Source organism: Cricetulus griseus, chromosome 2, assembly GCF_003668045.3.
Source record: "Cricetulus griseus strain 17A/GY chromosome 2, alternate assembly CriGri-PICRH-1.0, whole genome shotgun sequence".
Classification (NCBI taxonomy): Eukaryota; Metazoa; Chordata; class Mammalia; order Rodentia; family Cricetidae; genus Cricetulus; species Cricetulus griseus.
The window spans coordinates 388,189,550-388,208,966 of record NC_048595.1 but is presented as its reverse complement, the minus strand read 5'-3'; the positions used below and the strand labels follow the sequence as shown (position 1 = coordinate 388,208,966).

The 19,417-nt window shown below is 39.2% G+C and overlaps 1 protein-coding gene across 1 annotated transcript in view; it reads right to left on the bottom strand.

The window, feature by feature from the left end:
* The window catches only part of Lrrk2 (leucine rich repeat kinase 2), a 145,941-nt gene extending 126,824 nt beyond the window's left edge, over nucleotides 1-19,117 (bottom strand). The window contains exons 1-6 of the mRNA XM_027397850.2: nucleotides 18,804-19,117; nucleotides 18,551-18,636; nucleotides 12,387-12,496; nucleotides 8,968-9,056; nucleotides 6,252-6,386; nucleotides 3,852-3,986 (exon numbers count right to left, since the gene is read on the bottom strand). Of these exons, the coding sequence (XP_027253651.1) occupies nucleotides 3,852-3,986; nucleotides 6,252-6,386; nucleotides 8,968-9,056; nucleotides 12,387-12,496; nucleotides 18,551-18,636; nucleotides 18,804-18,960 (712 nt within the window). The 5' untranslated portion in view covers nucleotides 18,961-19,117. The remainder of the gene's footprint in view (nucleotides 1-3,851; nucleotides 3,987-6,251; nucleotides 6,387-8,967; nucleotides 9,057-12,386; nucleotides 12,497-18,550; nucleotides 18,637-18,803) is intronic.
* Between the last annotated feature and the right edge of the window lie 300 nt (nucleotides 19,118-19,417).

The following is a 19,417-nucleotide window of genomic DNA, read 5'->3' as shown; positions in this document are numbered from 1 at the left end:
GGAAAATACAACCCAGATACCAACCCTGCAACCTACAGCGACCTATCTGCACAATGTCCTCATGCAATAATGGCACAAGTGTTATGGGAGTAACCAATCATTTTTTAAAAATTAGATTTAAGGCCCACTCTTTGAAATGGAACCCATACCTGACACTACTAAAGAGGCAAAGAATCTGAGATTAGATAGATCATGGGCCTAAGGGCAAAGTTTATACTATTATTCTGCTAAGAAACATAGCAACAAAATGATTCCTAATGAAATACTGCTATACCCATAGATCAATGTCTCATTCAACACTTAGCAGAGAAACTTCTTATTGTTGTAGTAAAAGGTAATTAACACAGAGACCTACAACTAAATAATGCACAGAGAGTGACTTTGAAGCACTCAGTCTGTCCTAGTTATAAATACCATTGCTATGATTAAACATCATGACCAAAAGTAAGTTGGAGAGAAAAAGATTTATTTGGCTTACACCTCCATACCATAGTCCATCATGAAGGAAGTCAGGACAGGAATTCAAGAAAGGATGGAACCTGGAGGCAGGAAATGATACAGAGGCCATTGGGGGTTGCAAGCTTACTGGCTTGCTCAGTGTGCTTTCTTATAGAACCCAGGACCACCAACCCAGGAATGGCACTACCCACAATGGGTTTGGCCTTCCTATATCCATCACTAATTAAGAAAATGCTCTATAACCAAATTTATATTTTATACAGTCATTTTCTCAACTAAGTTCTCTCCTTTCAGATGCATCTGGCTTGTATCAAATTGACATAAAAATAGCCAACACACGGTCCTAAATGGGGTGTCTTCATCAAACCCCTCTCCTCAGGGCACAGGGAGCTAAGTGGAAGAAGAAGCAGAAATATTTTAAAAGCTGGAGGTGATGGGGAACTATAAGGAAACAATGTCTTCCAGACACTATAGAACAGACGAACTCGCAGAGATTTTTGTAATGTACACAAGGCCTGCATATGTTCAAGCCAGATGGGGTCCCAATACTGAGAAGCAGAATTGGACACAGGTTCCTATCTCTAACTAAGAAGTTATTTTCAATGGATATCCACTGTCAAACAGAAGTCAGCTTTCTCCAGTCGAGTGTCACGGGTATATGGACAACACTTGAGGACAGGCCTCATGCCCAGTAATATTTGGCCAACACAAAACAAGCTCTATGCTTTTGGACATTTTGTTTTGAGTTGTGTTGGTATTTTTTGTCTTACTGGTCTTTTGCTTATTTGTTTTGATTTTTTGCTTTTATTGGTATTTTTTGAAAGAGAGAGAGAGAAGGGATATGAATTTGGGTGGGTTGGGAGGAAGGTTCTGGTAGGAGTTGGGAGAGGGGAAACATGATCAAAATATATTGTATGTAAAAATGTTTTATACATACTATTTAAGACAAAGAAAGTAAAAGTTGAGGGTTTTGTTCAAATCTAAAAACAGTCATATATATTTCAAATAAATGAGGTCAGAAGTATACTTTCTGGTTAGGACATTGATTATGGTTTTTGCAAAGTCTTTTTCTCACCCACCCAAGGGAAAAAAAAAACTCAAGATCATGTCATACATTAGAACTGTGAAAATAAATTTGGACCTTTTTCCTCCATCCTAGAACAGTCAAGAAGGGGGCAGAAATCTTGAACTTCCTGGAGCTGGCAGGAGGACACATAAATACAAAGACAAAAATACATGAGAAAGGGGGCTGACATGAGTCAGGCAGAGAGGAAAGGAAGACGCTGTGGGGAAATCGGCTGTGAATTTGTGGGGGAAACACTCTGTTTCTGAATGGAATATTAACTACTCACCAAACAGAAAAACATCTGTCTGTAAAAGATTTTTCCTAGCATAGCTAAAATTATTTGTTAAAAAAAACAATTTAATGTTTAAATGGAATTGTAAAAACACCAAAATATTTTTTAAACTTGCAAGAATGAGAGAAATTGCCCTAATAAAAAGCCTTTGCTATAGAACTGGTGTTAAAGCCTTCTGATTCTTCATTGTTATTTGCTGCTTGCTTTGACCTTTGTGTTATGAGTCGACACATTTTAACTGGATTATGTCATAAGTGGGTGGAAGACAATGGACTCCAAAAGCAATCGACCCAAAATAAATTCATAATGAACAGAACCCAGGAAAAGTACAAGGCAGAAAATAGCCGTCTTGCTGACAGTGATGATTCAGTAAGCATGGCACTCTGCTTTGGGATTAGTCTTCAGCCCTATCCTCTGATGACTGTTTTGTTTCCTGTATATATGAAAATGTTTTGCTTTTATAAACATATTAAAGAGGCTATTTTTCCCAAGAGCATTTGTTTTTTGACCCTGCTATAATGAAGTCTCAAGATGTTGTACCTGAAACCATACATGTACACATGTGCATTATATGTATATTGTGTGTATATTATATGTGTGTTATATATATATAACATAATATACATATATTATATATTATATACATGCATAGAAAATTCATGTTGTACCACAGTGTTAACAATTTTGTAATATGTATTACATACCAAGTATTAGTTTGTATTCTTCACACTAAAATACTAATTCAAAACAAAAGAATTTTACATGTGTGAAGATGAAAACACATCTATTAAATGCATTTTATAGCTGGCTCAAACCACAAAGAGAACAGTGAAAGTGCCAGTGTGCACTTATAAAACAGATCTGAAGCATAGTGCAGCCCACTGGTAGTCACCAGTAGTGTGTACAGTAAAATATTTATTGTGATATCTGCTTTTTGATAAAATAGCTAAATTTCAGAGCATCAATAAATTCTAAGAAAAAATCAAAACAGAGTTCAATCCCTATTGTAGTTATTTTGGCCACTCAAAACCTCACACCAAGCTGGGCGGTGGTGGCACATGCCTTTACTCCCAGCACTCTGGAGGTAGAGGCAGGTGGATCTCTGTGAGTTTGAGGCCAGTCTGGTCTACAAAGACACAGAGAAACCCTGTCTTGAAAAACAACAACAACAACAACAAAAACCTCACACCATATCTGCCCTCACATACTTACCCTTATCATACCCTTTCCCTGCCTCCACCAGAGAAATTCCTGCCGGTACTTGGAGATATGAATGCCTCTTCATGGACACACACACACACACACACACACACACACACACACACACACACACATTTATGTACAAAAACACATGTACATTTACACAGTGCATATACACAGAGTATACACTCACATTAATGCACACATGCATGTACCCACTCACATACATAATGCAAGCACTCAGCCAATAAGCTGCACCTTCAGTACTTACTGTATTTTGAGACCTGTTCCTCATAAGTTGTCCAGGCAGGCCTTGAATGCAGCCTCCTGAGCGTAGCTGAGATTTCAGGCTTGAGCTATGGGCCAAGCTGCCCCCTCATCACTGTGCTCCTAGTGTCAAGCTTCCAAATATGTCCTGTATTCAGCTCTATTGCACACCTCTCTACATGCTAAGCTCTCCATGTTCAAGACTCCTCAAAAGCTCTGACCTTGCTCCAAGTGTTCTCAAAACCACAGGAATTCTGCCTTATGATGCGAGGCCTCGCCTGGGGTCGTATCTGTGTTTCCTACTGTACCATGAACTCAGAAGAGGCAAAGCACACAGTTAAGCTTTCCATTACTGTCTCCCATGCACTAAGCCTAGAAGTAGATGCAGCATAGTCTGAGTAAATATGAATTAATGAAATGAATCAGTGAAAGGAGAAGTTTAGCATCCACAGGACCACACACACACACACACACACACACACACACACACACACACACACACACCCCAAAAGAGAAAAATCGCAATTCTCCACATGCAAACAGAAAGCATGCAGAGAGGGTACTCACAAGGAACCGCCAGGGAATGCAGGCAGCAGAGCACATGCAACACAATTTCCTTGTCCCCTTTGAAATTTCTGAGTGTACTCAACAGTATCATGTAATCTTTGTTCTCAACAAACTCCATCAGCTGTTCCTCAGAAACTAAACCAGGAAGGAGGAAAAAAACATGAATATGATTTAAGATGACATAAATTTTTAATTCTTGAAAAATATATCTATAAGTACAAAACCTCACAAATATAGTACACTTAGTAAAAATGTGTTTCTGCCTAAAAGGCATAGGAATTTTAAACATTAAATCTGTTTGAAACAGTAAAATAGCCCTGTTTTGAACTGATTATATCATCTTTTGAAATGAAAAATTATTAGGAACCCAATAATTCTCAGAAAAAAAAAGGAAAAACATTTACAATTTCTTTTGGGGAAGTCTACAGCAACCTAACAAATACAATAAAGATGATGTACTGGAAGGAATAGTCTATGATTCTCATGGTTGATAATAATGATTGTCCAGTGGCATGAACGTCCTATGAGTCTTACCCCCCACTGCTAATAAAGATGACCCTTTGGGATGAGCTACTATGATTTTGGCTAAAGAGAATGAAGACGACTCATTAGAAATAAATATTCTACAATACTGACCTGCTGGTTATGACTAGGTTTTCTATTATAATTTTTTTAAAAAAATTATTAGTATTGTGTATGCCTGTTTATCAGTATGTAGAGCACATGCCTAAAGTACCCAAAAAACCAGAAGAGGTGGTCAGATCCCCTAGAACTGGAGTTACAGGTGGTTGTAAGAAACACTGTGTAGGTGCTGGAATTGAACCTGGGTCCTCTGCATAAGTAGCAATTACCATCTCTCCATCCCCTGTGTTTGATATTTAAAAGTCAGGGATTTATGGTGGACTGTTGAAGGGAGACCCAGCTAAGCATGTCAGTTCAAAAGTTGTTAACTGCAGCAAATGGTAAGTGATTGGGCTTTGAAGCACTCTACTTTAATGGTTTCCATGAGAGATCAAAAGTTATCATTTTTTAGGTGAGATTATCTTGAAAATTGACATACAATTACATCCTTTTATAATTATAGTAAGTTGAGCTCCATTTGGAGTCATTTTATTAAGTGGGAACTTCAAAAAAAACTGTTTACAAACTCAGTCTGTTAGGTTGAGAATGGTGCCAACAAAATGTTAGAAAATTCAGCTCTTTATGAGCAACCTTAAGTGTTTTCAATTGTATACCACTATGTCCGTGTAAGATAATACAAAACTGGTTAGACTCATTTAATTAATGATAAATGCCACGGACTTTTACATTTAATATTATAGTTTCCACAATATCTTTTTAATTTTGTACACCATCCTTATTAACTAACTTTTCAAGATTATTAACTTTATTAACTAAATACTGCCTCAGAGAACTTGGTTCTCCTGCAAAAGAATCAAAACTTGTTTTCTTCTTATATCTATAAAATATACAACATAATATGAGAGAATAAAATATACAGTAAGTATTAATGATCTTTGGATTAAGATTCTCCTGTTTAAAATCATTAGTCTATGTCGATCTGTCCTAGAGTTACACAGCCCTTGTGAGAGTATAGAGACAGGCCTCTTTTGTGAGAAAGAACTTGCCCAAATAGAAACACAGAGACAGGTCCTGTGAAACAATAAATTTCAAATTTTATCCTGCAATTCTTATCAGAGCTTAGGTGCAATATGTAACACAGAGAAGAAAGCCTGACGCACGTGAAGTTGTCTCCCTCTTCACTGGCCATGAACTCTTCTCTCCAAAGCCTGATCATCAAAGAGCTGGGTCCCCAAACCAGCAGCAACCACCCTGTGCTAACTAACTGCTAACCTCAGACAACTTGCTCACTTCTCCAGCCCACTTCCTCACCAAGTCAGTAAAAGGACTGGGCAAAACCAGCTCAAACAGTATGCAATCATTTGTTATCAGTTTCTGAGCCTGCTGTGAAATGCCTATCTGTTTTGTTTCTCAAGAACATTCTTCACTCATCCAGTTCTCTATGCAAAGCCTGTAGAAATTTCGAGTCTGACCAGATTCAAAATCATAAGCCCATTTTAAGCTGTACTTGACTTCATAGTTTTCTTTTCTTCTTCTCAACACCCATACAATCCAGTTTGTAAAGTGAACCTCGTGCCCAGTTATGCAATAGAAGGAAGTCTACTATAACCACATGATTTATAACCTGTGAGTGAAATTCCCACCACAGAAGGAAGCATCATGACCAAATTAAGAAACTAGCAACTTGTATTTCATTTTGTAAATAGTATGATTGTAGATAATGTTTTTTTTTCCTTAACAGCTATATCCAACTTTTCCCAATACAGGCCATTCTTCTTATGACTACCTCAAAACAAAAAAATTTACATGTTTAAGTACCTCTCTCAAATAGCACATGCAAAGCTTTGCATCCAAGTTTCTGGACTTCATCATTGGTTGAGTATGTGTTCATGGCATCAAAGATTAACAAGAAAATATCACATTCTTCATCCAGTATCAGCAAAGTGATTTTACCTAATTTGAAGAAAACAAATGTGCTATAAGTACATATTTGTTTTTAGAGGTTGATATATTAATTTTTTGCATGAGGCCTATGAATGAGTTTTATTTTGATAGACTACTTCATTGTCCCAAATATTATCCATACCAAATTCTTTCCAAGTGAAATAAATTCCCAATCACTTTACCACACTTTTATTATGTTTTTGGCACATCACACCACACATACAAAACCTAGGCCTGCTATCTTACAATTTTGAAATTCATTCCTACTTTCCTCTTGGCCATTACCATCTACCTATTCTGTGGGTACCCTGAACTGACCCTACCCTTGCTCCTGGTCTTCATCAATGAGACCATCATCTAATAACTACCCAAGAGAAATTTCTCTGTCATCATCCTTCCAAATTCCCTCTCTCTTCCATTTTCAGTGAGCCAAGGCATTTTATTAAAAGCCAAGCCTTTCAAGTGTTAGCTCTTAAATACTCCAAAGCTCTCTCTGAATAAGTTAGTTCAGCTTTCCTATCCTACTCAGGGCCTCTTCCCATCTGACTATGAGTGCAGAAACAGTGGTTTAATTGTTCTGCTTATTCTAAACTTATACCCAACTTTTGATAGTTCACTCCCTGCACTGTATTTCTAAAACCTAAATGTGATCCTAGAATTACTGCATTGGAATCTTCTAAGCCCTTCTCTCACTCCTAAGTACATCAAAGCAGATCCTTTACAAAACCTACAATATCATTGTCCTGAGCCAATCCCTGACCCAAGTCTAGATATGCTGCACCCATTACTCCCCTTAAAGCCTTTCTCAAATGTCTCTTTGAACTTGCATTAGACCAACACTTTCCTGCCATAATCTAAGATGTAGCACAAATAATAGCCATTCTATCAACAGAAATAACTGTCATGGAATAGGGATGTCAGCAATAAACACAGCTTTCTGCTGGGTTTGTGTTTGTGCATGTGACATTGGAACTTCATACATGCTAATTAGGGACTCTCCTACTAAGCTAATCTCTTAGCCTCAGAGTGATTGCTTTTATGATACAAACATGTCAATCACTAGTTGACTTACTTCATCATAACACATTTAGTCAATTCTAGAACCTCACAAGGTAGTTCCAAACCCCTCTTTAAGAATCAAAAAAAAAAAGAAAAAAAAAAAAAAAAACAAGGTACAAAGAGTAACCCAAGTGACCATGCCTGGCACTCAGTAACTAATAGGAGGCCAAGCCGAATTAAAATTTAAGTAGGTCAGCCAAGTGGAGTGGTTTACAGTGGTAACTCCAGCACTAAGACAGGATGATGATGATTTTTCAAACAAACCTGGGTCACATAGAAAGTGAGAGCCTTAATCAAAAAGTCAAATGGCACTCAAACAATTTTAGACAGATCACTTACATTTGAAACCCCCACAAGAGAATTTAGCTGCTCTCTCCACTGTGGGCAAGTTTCATCATATTGCTCTTATAGTAGTTTCCTCACTACACTTGAATTACTTCTCAAAATGCATTAGCCCATATGCCTAGGCAGCCCCACTCCCTAGCCACGTATATCTGTTTAAATTCACACTGAATAATAAAAATAAATAAAACTGAAGTCCAGTTTTTCATACTTCAAATGTTCAACAATCACGTAGAGCTACTTGCTCTGACACAAGGGCAAAGCATGGACTATTCCCACCCCTGCAGAACGGCCACTGGCGTGAGTGCTTAAGTGACAAATGAAAAATGAAAGAAGGAAATATTTAAGTTCCCAAGGATAAGGGTTAAATGATTGTATTAAAGGCTCTTTAGGACCCTCGTGTCTCCTGTCCTCCTTGCCCTGGTCCTGAAACTTTTTTGCTCTTCCTCTCTCCTGAAGGTCTTAATTAGCATGACCAATTAGAACTCTCACATCTCCCACTCACCTGTGCAACCTCCCTTCAATCTTCTCAGACCTCTGTAGTGGTGCACACAAAATTCTCCTGACCTCAAAATGACCCACCCCATTCATTGAACAAAACTCCCAATCATTCAGGATTATATCTTTGACAACCACAGCCATGTATCATGGCAATGACCGCAACTATTACACCATACCAAAATCTCAACTTGAGTCTATTAGTCTCTTGGCAGAAGTCACTTTAGGCAAAGAGTCTGGTGTATGGAATCAGACCCCGATTGTGTCACTTGGTGGCGGAGGCCAACTCTCTGCACATCAGCGTTTCTCACCCAGAAAGATAAGGAAAATGCCTATCTGGGGTGAGATAGGTTTGGAAAGCATGTTACACCCAGCAAACAAGAAATAATGCTACATAATTTATCAAAGAAAAACTGCAGCAAAGACTTTAAGGGTGTAAACAGAAAAGCTACTAGGAATGTGAACTATGGGAGCAGCATTTGGAAGCCATGCCAGAACTAGAAACAGGAACATGGGAGGAACACACAAACAACATTCAGACCAAGGTGCTGGGTGACATTTGAGAGACAGCTAGAGAGACAGGAGGCATGGAGAAGGCAGGCATAGAAAAACTTTCTAGAAATCACAGGTGATCAGTTTACACTCCGACCCTGACCACTACGAGGAACAAGCATTTTCAGTCATCTCTCACCTGAATCTAGGAGGAGATCTAAGGCTTTTAGTCCAACTGTTGACAGGTTTACATTGGCATGGTGAACAGTTAACATTTTGAGGATCAGTCTAGAATAAAAAGCAAAATCATATGACAATGAAAGGTTATCCAGCAGAAGCCAAGGAGCCTTCCCAGTGGACAAAGCACTGACTGCACATGTGGGCAAAGCACGTACAGTATTTAAGTACTGTTTCTCACTCACCTATATACTTACTGTACTTTGTTCTGTTCATCAAAGTTCATGGGATACATTCTCCCTTGGTACAAACTAAAAGCAAGCTAATAAAATTAACATCCTGACTTGTGGTGTAGCTCTTGGCAGAGCACTTGCCCAGCATGCCCAAGACCCCAGTTTCAATCTCTACCAATACAAAAAATATAAATAAGAAAATGAAATAACCAGGAATACTGTTTGCATCAATTGTGGCAAAAACTTCACATGATTCTGTGCATCAAATTAACAAGTTAATTGCATTGACTACATACATTTTTCTAGCTATCAACCATGTCTCAGGAAAGTTGGAGGGAAACATTTAGTAGAAACCTAAATGTTTATGCTTGCATGTAGCTCAGTGACAGAGTGCCTGCCTGCCAGATACAAGGCCTGGGGATTGCCCCACAACAATGGAAAAATTAAGACACTTAGGAGGGAAGTATTATTCTATGTCTTGATAGAAGCCAAGTCCCACCTATATTCCTCCAAATGCCCCTACTTAGTCATTAATACACAAAGGACCATGAAGATGATCCATAGCCAGAGGAGATGTCTTAGATACATCATAAGAATTTATGAATTATATGTCATGCATGTTGACATAGTAACATACAGGAAGATTGAATAAAGACGTTCATTTGTACACAACCTTCAGGATCTACTTAAATATTAAAATTATTGTTAGCTACTATCTTTGATAAAGTTATATTCCACACTAGATAATGAACTCATATCAATAGTACCTGTTCTCAGATTCACTAGATTTTAATCTCTGTTACCCATTCCATATGTAGCCTTTAATCATTTTCTGCCAGGTGGTATTTTGTTTTATGTTGTTGGAAGAAGACAGAGCTGGTGCTATCCACAGCCTCTTCTATATTCACAAAACATGTCCTTTGGTCTCCTAGCAAGGTGAAGGTCTGTTGATATCTTGCCAATTATCTCTCTACCCATTCTGTCCCTGCTTCTCCCTCTTGCATTCTGTCAGAACACAGGCCAAGAATGGAGTCATGAAAGGCAAATTCTGATTGCTTGTGAGAAAACTTCAAGCAAACAGGGCAAGAGTTGTAACCTTGGTGTCTTCAAAACCACAGAATTCATCTTGGAGTGTGTTTTTGTGTCCCTCTCAGGTATAGCAAGCAGAAAAGAGTGAATTTACTTTGTTTATTTGCCTCCATGAAAAAAAAAACATATTTTTGCCATGTGTGGCTGGTCCTTGTGATTGTATACTATACTGATGTGACTCTTCTTGACTATTAGAGTATAAATTGAATGATGCTCTGAATAAAGTTGATTGTTGCATGAGACTTTGCCTCATTTTTAGGCTCTACTCTTCCAGGTTCACAGCATCAGCTAGAGCTGAAAATGTGTGCTCACCATCCTTCAAATGACTGCTACAGAATTCTCTTTGGTATTGGTCAATTTTGGAGGGGAAAAGCTTGGCTACAGAGAAAAACGTCTTACAAAATTTTTCCCAAAATATTCTAGTGTAGAGAGCAGTGTTTCTCCCTTGGTCACAAACTCAGATCTCTCTTAAAGCAGGAGTGTAGACAACCCATGGAGGTAGAGGGCTGGACTTGAGTGGTAAGCAAGAGAATTTGTGAGTGAAGACATGAATATTTCCCATCAAAATAGTATCACAATTCCCCCCAAATGGTTGGTTTGTTCTGGAATACAAGGAGGTGAGATTTCCAACAGTCTCTGAGTGATATTGAAGATTAACTGTACTTGAAGAAAATTGGAAATCCTCAAACAAAAGGGACATTAAAATCAGAATGACTAATTACAAGTATACCATGGGTAGGTCTTTATTAAATGTTACAGAACTGACACATGGAATTTCAAAATTAGTTTGAAATTGGCTGTTTTTCTAAACCATTCTCTTCAGATGGTAGAAACTAAAAACTAACAACACCTATATAGTACAAGTGGATAAACATGTAAACACCAAGGCCTATAATAACTCCTTTAGGAATAGACACACTGTTCTACCCCATATAAATTTTCTGAAAGGATTATAAAATTCAGTTTTTAGTAAAATATATTTTTCTCAAGTAACATAACATTGGGAGTATAATATCTTCATCATGGTGGCTCTAGGTCTGAGGGCACCTAATGACAAGACACTTTCATAAGTCTCCAGAAACTACATTATTTTTTAAAAGGATTTTCCTCTGAACATTTCCTATAAATTTTCTCCAAAAAGTTTTACCTAATTATGGTTATGAATGTGGTCTTATGAAAGACATTATGTTGAGAACTCCAACCAAATGGATGATAAATAGTCACCTAGATTAGGCTTCAGAGGGTTGAGAGGGAATTCATTTCCTCTTTTCTCTTCCTCTTGCAAGCCACAGTCTACTTTCACTGAGATTAGCATGCCCAGACACATGCAAATGTGCACATGAAGACAGTAGAGCATAATAAATGCTCACAGAGGTAGCTTCTTTTTTTTTAATTTAACTTCTTATTGACTCCTTGGGAGTTTCACATAATGCACCCCAATTCTGCTTGCCTCCCAGTCCCCCGATGTCCTTTCTTCATCCCTGCCATGCAGCCCACCCCCACACACACAAAAGAAAAATAACACAAAGTAAGCAAGAAAGCAAATGAAAGCAAAAACAACAATAACAAAAAAACAAAAACAAAAACAAAACAACAACAGAAAAATCTCTTTGCTTCTCCTTTCCTGCCTCTCAAACAGCTTTTCATTTGCCATGGTGACACTGGAGGCTCTGGTGTATTATGTAGTACACCCCCCTTGTCCCATCAGCTTAATGGCAAATATTCATTGCAGAGTCACTGGTCTTGTTCAAGGCCTCTGGTCAGAAGTAACTTCTTAGTTGCCATGTTTTTCAAGGAATTCATGGATTCTCTCATTTCCACCATTAATAGTAAAAAGCTTGTCTTGCTTTGTCTTACGTCATACTCAAAGATATACAATTTAATCATTTACATAATCACAGAACTGTGTTTGTAAGTCATCTCACCTAATATTGTACCATCCATCAACTTTAGTTTTCTAATTCATAAATCTGAGTTTAAAGGTCTCTATAAATATAAATTATCGATGTAAGAAAACTATATCTGCTTTGAAGGAATTTATCAGAATGGTTTTGGATGGCAAAGGGTGTCATATATAATTCTTCAATGCAGTTTATTTCCACACATCTGTCATACTTACTGATGAATTCTGAGGAACTCCCAATCATTTCCAATATCCTGGGGTCCTATTAAGCTCGGCAATGTCCCTGGGCAGACTTCTATTAATTTGCACAGAAGTGACCAACCCACCTGAAAGCAAGAAAGGTAAATACTTACTTTTTTTTTTTTTTTAGATAGTGTTCTGTATACCCCAAGCTAGTATTGAACTCATTTTGTAGCCATGAATGGCCTTGACTCTCCTCCAGTCCTCTTTTCCATGCAACATGCTAGAATTACAGCCATGTACCACCACACCCAGTTTACCCGATGCTGAGGATGACAGAACCCAGGGCTTCCTGTGTGGTATGCAAGCATTCTACCAACTGAGCTGTGTATCCAGTCCCATACCCACACTTTAGGATATTTTGGGGGGTGGTATTTTGAGATAGTATTTCTATGTGTAGCACTGGCTGTCCTGGAACTCACTTTCTAGATCAGGCTGTCTTCAAACTCATAGAGACCCTCCTTCTTCTGCCTCCCAAGTGCTGGGGTTAAAGGCATGTGCCACTACCACCCAGCCCATACCCAAATGTTTAAAGGCTTGTAGTAGATGAACCAATCATGAATCTCTGTTTTTTAGTGGAAGAGATTATTATATCGTTTTTAAATAATCATTTTAAGACTAAACAAAACCCTAAAATGCTTTCTGAGAATGAAAGTAAGGTGTGTATGGAAACCACACGTTGCTTTAAAACCACACGCAACTGGAACACAACAATATTGTGACATTCCTAAATAAATACAAAATAGACACCCTTATTGTTAGTATTCGGACAACTGTACTGGCCTGTCCTTGGGGTTCTGACAGGATATGTCCTCAGCTGCAGCCACTAAGAGCACCACCTGTACACATTCACTATATTTCCCTTTAAAAGGGCCCTGCTCATATCTCTCTCTCTATCTCTTTCTTTCTCTCTTCTTCTTCTTCTTCTTCTTCTTCTTCTTCTTCTTCTTCTTCTTCTTCTTCTTCTTCTTCTTCCTTCTCTGCCTGTCTCTCTGTCTCTCTTTCTCTCTCCCTCTGCCTCTCTCTCTTTTACTGCTCCTGTCTGCAGAAGTTGGTCTCTCCCTCCCCCTTCTTCCATTCCCTTTCCCCTAATAAAAAAATAAAAACACCCTCCATGTGAACTCTGTCACAAAGTATCTTTCTCTCTCATGTGGATTTTTAAAATTACAACACTTTTTATCTAAATAAACCAAAATAAGTAACAATTTTAAGGGAAGACTGAAGTTATTAAGCAAGAGTGGCTATACTCATACCTTATTGCTTTTTTAACATCAATATCTGACATATCTTTCCCAAGAATTCAAAATTTTGATTACAGAAAGAGAGAGGAGCTTGGAATGGAGAACTGGAGAATGCTGAAGATTTTTGTGGCAACGGGAAATGACTGGCCTTGGGTAATAGAGGCCTATGAGCAGTACTGTCCTATGATTGAAACTACATCTGCTACTAGAAAAAGAAACTATAATAGAAGGCAGAACACCTAAGTAACCCTTGTATTTTGCATACATCTTTTTAAAAAAAAGATTTGTTGATTTTATGTTTGAAGGTTTTGCTTGCATGTGTGCATATATGCCACCTTTGTGACTGATGCCTTGGGGTCAGGAGATGCCTTGGGGTCAGAACTCCCATGCTCTAATTAATGTCTCAGAAGCTGTGAGAAATTCTCTGACCAAAAAGCAACTCAGGAAGGAAGAGGTTTATTTCATCTTTACAGCTTCCAATCTACCATTAAAAGAAGCTGAGGCAAGAACTCAAGGCAAGAACCTGGAGGTAGGAACTGAATCATAGACTGTGAACAAAAGCTGCTCACTGGCTTGCTCAGTTTACTTTCTTGTCCAATCCATAACCAATCCACAGCCACCTTCCCCAGGGAAGACTCTGCTTACAGTGCACTGAGCCTTCCCACAATCATTAATCAAGAAAATGCCCTCTAGGCTTGCCCATAGGCCAGTCCAATGGAGGTAATTTCTCAATTGAGGTCCCCTCTTCCCAGGGACTCTAGTCTGTGTCAAGCTGACAAAGACCAAGAAGTACACATGGTACTTGAATTATACATATGCTTGAAAACCACCATATGTGTGCTGGAAACCAGACAAGGGGCCTCTGAAAGAACAGGAAGTGCTCTTAATCGTGAAGTCATCTATTCAGCACTCATTTTAAATTATCTTTGCACAGCTAATTAGACTTGACTCCAAAATCAACATACCATTCTTTTCCTTTGGAAAAAACAATACCAACTCCTGATTTTAACTCAGAGATCTGACCACTCTTCCCACTGTCTCTGTAAATCTGAAGCATCTTTTATTCTTCCTACATGCTAAAGAAATATACTCAATATGGTCAGGAAACAAAATAGAAAATTATTATCAAGGTAGCACACAGTTAATGAAATGTACAATTGATGAAATGCACAATTAATGAAAGGGTATCTGAGAATGACTTATGATAAATACTAAATCATATGAATCCTGAAAGAAAGACTCACACTGTGAGTCAGAACTACTCAAAGAAAGACAAAATGTGGCAGAGGTACGACTTCAGCCATAGTTCAAAATTCATGAGCGCTAAGACGAGCAGGGAGCTCATGACAAGAACTGGGTGCAGGGGAAGAGACAGCAGCTGAAGAAAACTGGACAGAGAAGTGAAGATAAATGATGCAAAGAGCTGAATGGCAAGGTGAGAGATTCACACTTGTTTGCTATGGGGCAGTGGCACACATCTGTATGTTTGCATGAGCAGATAGGAGGCATCTCACAAAAGATAAAATTCATAGGCTCTCTCTAAAGTCTCATCTCTTCACAGCATTGTTCGAGCTGAAGTCTTTTTACTATACTATTTTTTAATTAAGCGTGAATTGCCTCATGTTGCCACTACTTCCCTTTAAATAATTGCAATTCCTTTAAAAGGCAGAAATCTCTAAGAGTATTTATTTTTACCTATATTTAAATTGGATACCCTCCTCCCTTCCATGTAAGCAGAAGAGGTAGCATGAATAATAAAAATCCAGGGACAGATATTGGGGTTCAAACTGAAAATCAGAAAAACAAAGCAGCCAGACAGTAGAGATTTCTCCCCTCTACCAATGCTCAGACCAAAGGGGCAATTATGTCCTCTGATTGCATCTCCAGATCACACTACCATCCACCAAGCCTCAGAATCCTAGACTGGTCTCTGAGACTGTACTGAGCTCCTTATATACTCTCTAGTGCTGGGATTAAAGGTGTGAGCTCCCATGTGCTGAGATCACCTTTGTGAGAGCTCTGTTTCTCTTTTAGACTGATTCAGTCTTGTGTAGCCCTGGGTGGCCTTGAACTCAGGATTAAAGGTATGTGCCACCACCGCCCAGCTGTGACTAGCTTTGCATTCTGATCCTTCAGGCAAGCTTTATTAAAGCATAAGCAATATATCAACATAAGAAGACGTTAACAATCCAGCTGTCATAGAACCCAACTGTTTCTATTTTTTAAATTTTAAAAACTATGTGAAGCCTTTTCCCCAGACATTTAAGAAAGTAGCATTCTCATGAGCTTCTAGTGAGGAAATGTATTATAGGATGCTAAACTCCTGTCCATACCTGTACAGCTGACTCACTGAGAAAACCTGCTTTGTTTGGGTTGCTAAAGCCACGGCATCAATAATTGCTTGGCAAAAAGACCCATCTGAGTAGCTGAGCCTGCAATCACTGAGCAGAGCTTCGGTGACTAAGTGAAATCTCCAGCAACAAAGCAGGGGTAACAAGCGATGCATTAATCTTTCAATTAGGAACTTACCTTTCAATAAGAGAAAGTTTTTACCCTGCATACTTACAGTAGACAGCTTTTCTCTATTATAATTGCTCTATAAATCCAAGCATCCCACTCATAAACAATTCAAAAAAGTCAAGTGGTTGGATAACATCTAACCCACTTCCATTTATTTTGTTATCCTTCTTCAAATGTTGGAACTTCTTGGGGAAAGAGAAGTAAAATTGAGGACCAAAAGAAAGTGACTGATGAGAAGAGGAATGCATAGGGCAAGGTTGACAGCAGTTCTCTGAGATCTGCACTTGCAAAAAAGCACAGATAAAGAAAAATGTAAAAATCCAGACTCTGGAATATTGTGTTGGGTGACTCTAACAAGAAAACCTTAGCACACTTCTGAAGAGGACTCACCAAACTCCTTACATTCACCGAGAGATTTTCATTTGGTACAGCTAGCTAATTGGATGCAAGAAATAGGAAAGGATACTCATGCAATCACACCAATCATGTGAAGAAATTTAAAAGAAAATAATACTTTCCTGTAAACTGTTGAAAATCTCAGTACTGAGAGAGAACTTTTTCTATATCTCCTGAGAAGACCACTGATGATGTGGCCATTGTACATGCTCATAGCATCTGTGCTAAGCCACTAGACTTTTGCTTGCTTACACAACATCTTATGAATTCAACACCAGCTGAAGAAGATTTTGGAGTCATGAACATATCTGAGTCCTCACTCTCTTACAAGCTCCCCCAGGGACTATTCACTCTAAATTTAATCAATTTGAAGGAAAGACATTGGTCCGCTTTCTTCAAGGGCAGTGAGATTCCAGTAAGAATCTACTAATGTAATATGCATATACCCCTTTGCTGATAGACACATAAAGAACACTGGATGTACTGATTTTATTCTGCTATATTACCAAACCAAAGGCTGTTCCTTTCTAACACACTTTGCTGCTCCCACTCCTACCCAAACAACATCATAACCATTGCAGGCAAGTGTGTCCACACTTGGGCATTTTTTATAATCAAGAATTAGAATGTCTTGGTTAGGTGTAGCTAACTCACTGGTAGAGTGCTTAACTAGTACATGCAAAGCCCTGTGTTTAATTCCTACCAAGAGAGGGGGGGGTTAAGGACAGGGGAAAAGAAGGAGAAAGAAGAAATGGAGGAGGAGGAAGAAAAGAAAATAAAGAAGAAAAGTGAAGAGGGTAGAAACAGACAAGGGGAAAACAGACAAGTATAGCCCTTGGCAGTGTAGGTAACCAGAATTAGACACTTTTGAATACGAAGCAAGAAGGATGCTGTAGGTGGAGAGCAAAACACTTCTTAAAAATGATTCATATTCCGTGGGTAAATCTCAGACTCTGACTGCTAAAAGTATCTTTTTCATGCTTCCTCCATCTTTCTCTTGATTTTGTTTGATAATAACCTGAAAATCATTAGCCACATAGAAAATATTTCACAATTGGAAAAATGCATTATTGCAAACAAAAGTGTGCTTTTATAAAAGAAAACTAAAGCCATACACCTGCAATCATAGCACTGGGGAGGCTGTGGCAGAAAGATGGCAAGTTCCAAGTAGTCTGGGCTTTACTGTGAGAACTTGAGGAGGGAGAATTTGGAGAGTGAGATAAGCCTTACTTCTGTCTAGTCACTAGCATGAATATGAAGGAATATTCTCGCTGCACCTTCACAGAGTTCCCCTAAAAGTCTTAGTATTCAGATGACAAAACTGATTTCAATTCCCCAAATCGAAAAACTCCAAAGGAAGTTAGTACCTTCAGAAGTAATTCTATCTTGACCAAAAGACATTAATTATCTGGGGCTGCTTTGAAAGTCACATTTCATTACTTAGCCTACTTCTGGGCTTTCTGTGACACAGATCCTAGAAGTTACACTTTTGTCTCCATTTTGTGTGACAACAGCTGCAAAGTAGAAATGTAAACACAGGGAACTCAGGACACATCACTTTCTTTGGACACTTTGAGGTACACTTCAGGAAAAGCCTTGAATATGTCTTCTGATTTAAAACCATGTAAACAAGCTGGCCCTATGAAATTTTGCTGTTTATGTGACTGTTTTTTTTTCCTGATTACTTAATCCCCGCCCCCCAATTGCTGGAATTAATCACAGCAATGCCCTATTAAAAACACACTGCATATTAGGAAATTTCTTAGACTAGCTTGAAAGGTTAATGAACTCGCCGTGCCAATAAGAGAAGTGTTTTCATTTTACTCCTGCCACCATCTAGATTGTCAGTTAATAAAGTTGCTTCTACTCTGCTAATAGCGGTAGCAACTGACCACGTTTCCCTCTGAAAGCTAATCTCAAGAACCCAGGCCACCATGCCTATCATATAAGGGTCTTCAGAACAGAAGGGAACAGCCTGTTTACCTGCTGCACACTGGAGACTCTCATGTAGGAGTCCAGGACGATCAACAGAGGCACGTGTAAATTTTTACCTTCAAATAACTTGGAAGCTGAAAAAGAGGGAAGTGGAGGAAGAAAACAAAGTCACAATCCTCAGCATCCTTTCGACCTTCCTGGGATCCCAGTTCCTTCCCCCTGAAGGAAAGAAGTGGGGTGCCTAAGACTAGCACCCCAAGTGCAGGATAAAGTTTGCTAAAGGAGCGGCTGCAGGCATTACCTCTGTCGGAGTAAGTGAACACCAGCATGTCCTCCAGGAGCTGGAGCAACGTCTCAATCTGCTTGCCTTCCTGGACATTATTCAGCCTGACTATCAACTTCTTCAGCGCCTCCTCCTCCTCTTCCTCCTCGCAGCCCTGCGAGCCACCACTGGCCATAGTGCGGCGGGGACTGCCGGCGGGCGAGCCTGGAAGGTTGCTGTTCACAGTTGCTCCACTGCCTCTGCTGCAGGCCCAGCCCTCGGCCCGGCCGGCCGCGCCCAGAAGGCGACCGCAACAGTCCCAGCCCAGCCTAGCCTGCCCAGCCTCTGCGCTGGGAACTCCGCCTGGGGAAAATCGAAAGCAGCCACCCGCGATCTGCGATCTAAGAATAGCAAAGGGGCGTTGGGAAAAGAGGACACCGCCCAGTTAGCCCGTTTCAGGAAAACGGTTTCTTTAAGAGTTCCCCCTATAGGGAGTGTCCTTTTCCCCCAAAGGATGCCCACATTTAGACATCAAAATCGGCCAGATTGTTGTAGCTTTTGCAGGGAAAAACATGAAATGTTTGCTTGCTCTGAAGCTCTGGTTGCCAAAAGGACTCTCAGTTGTTTTGGGTTTGCAAGGCAGGATCCGGGAG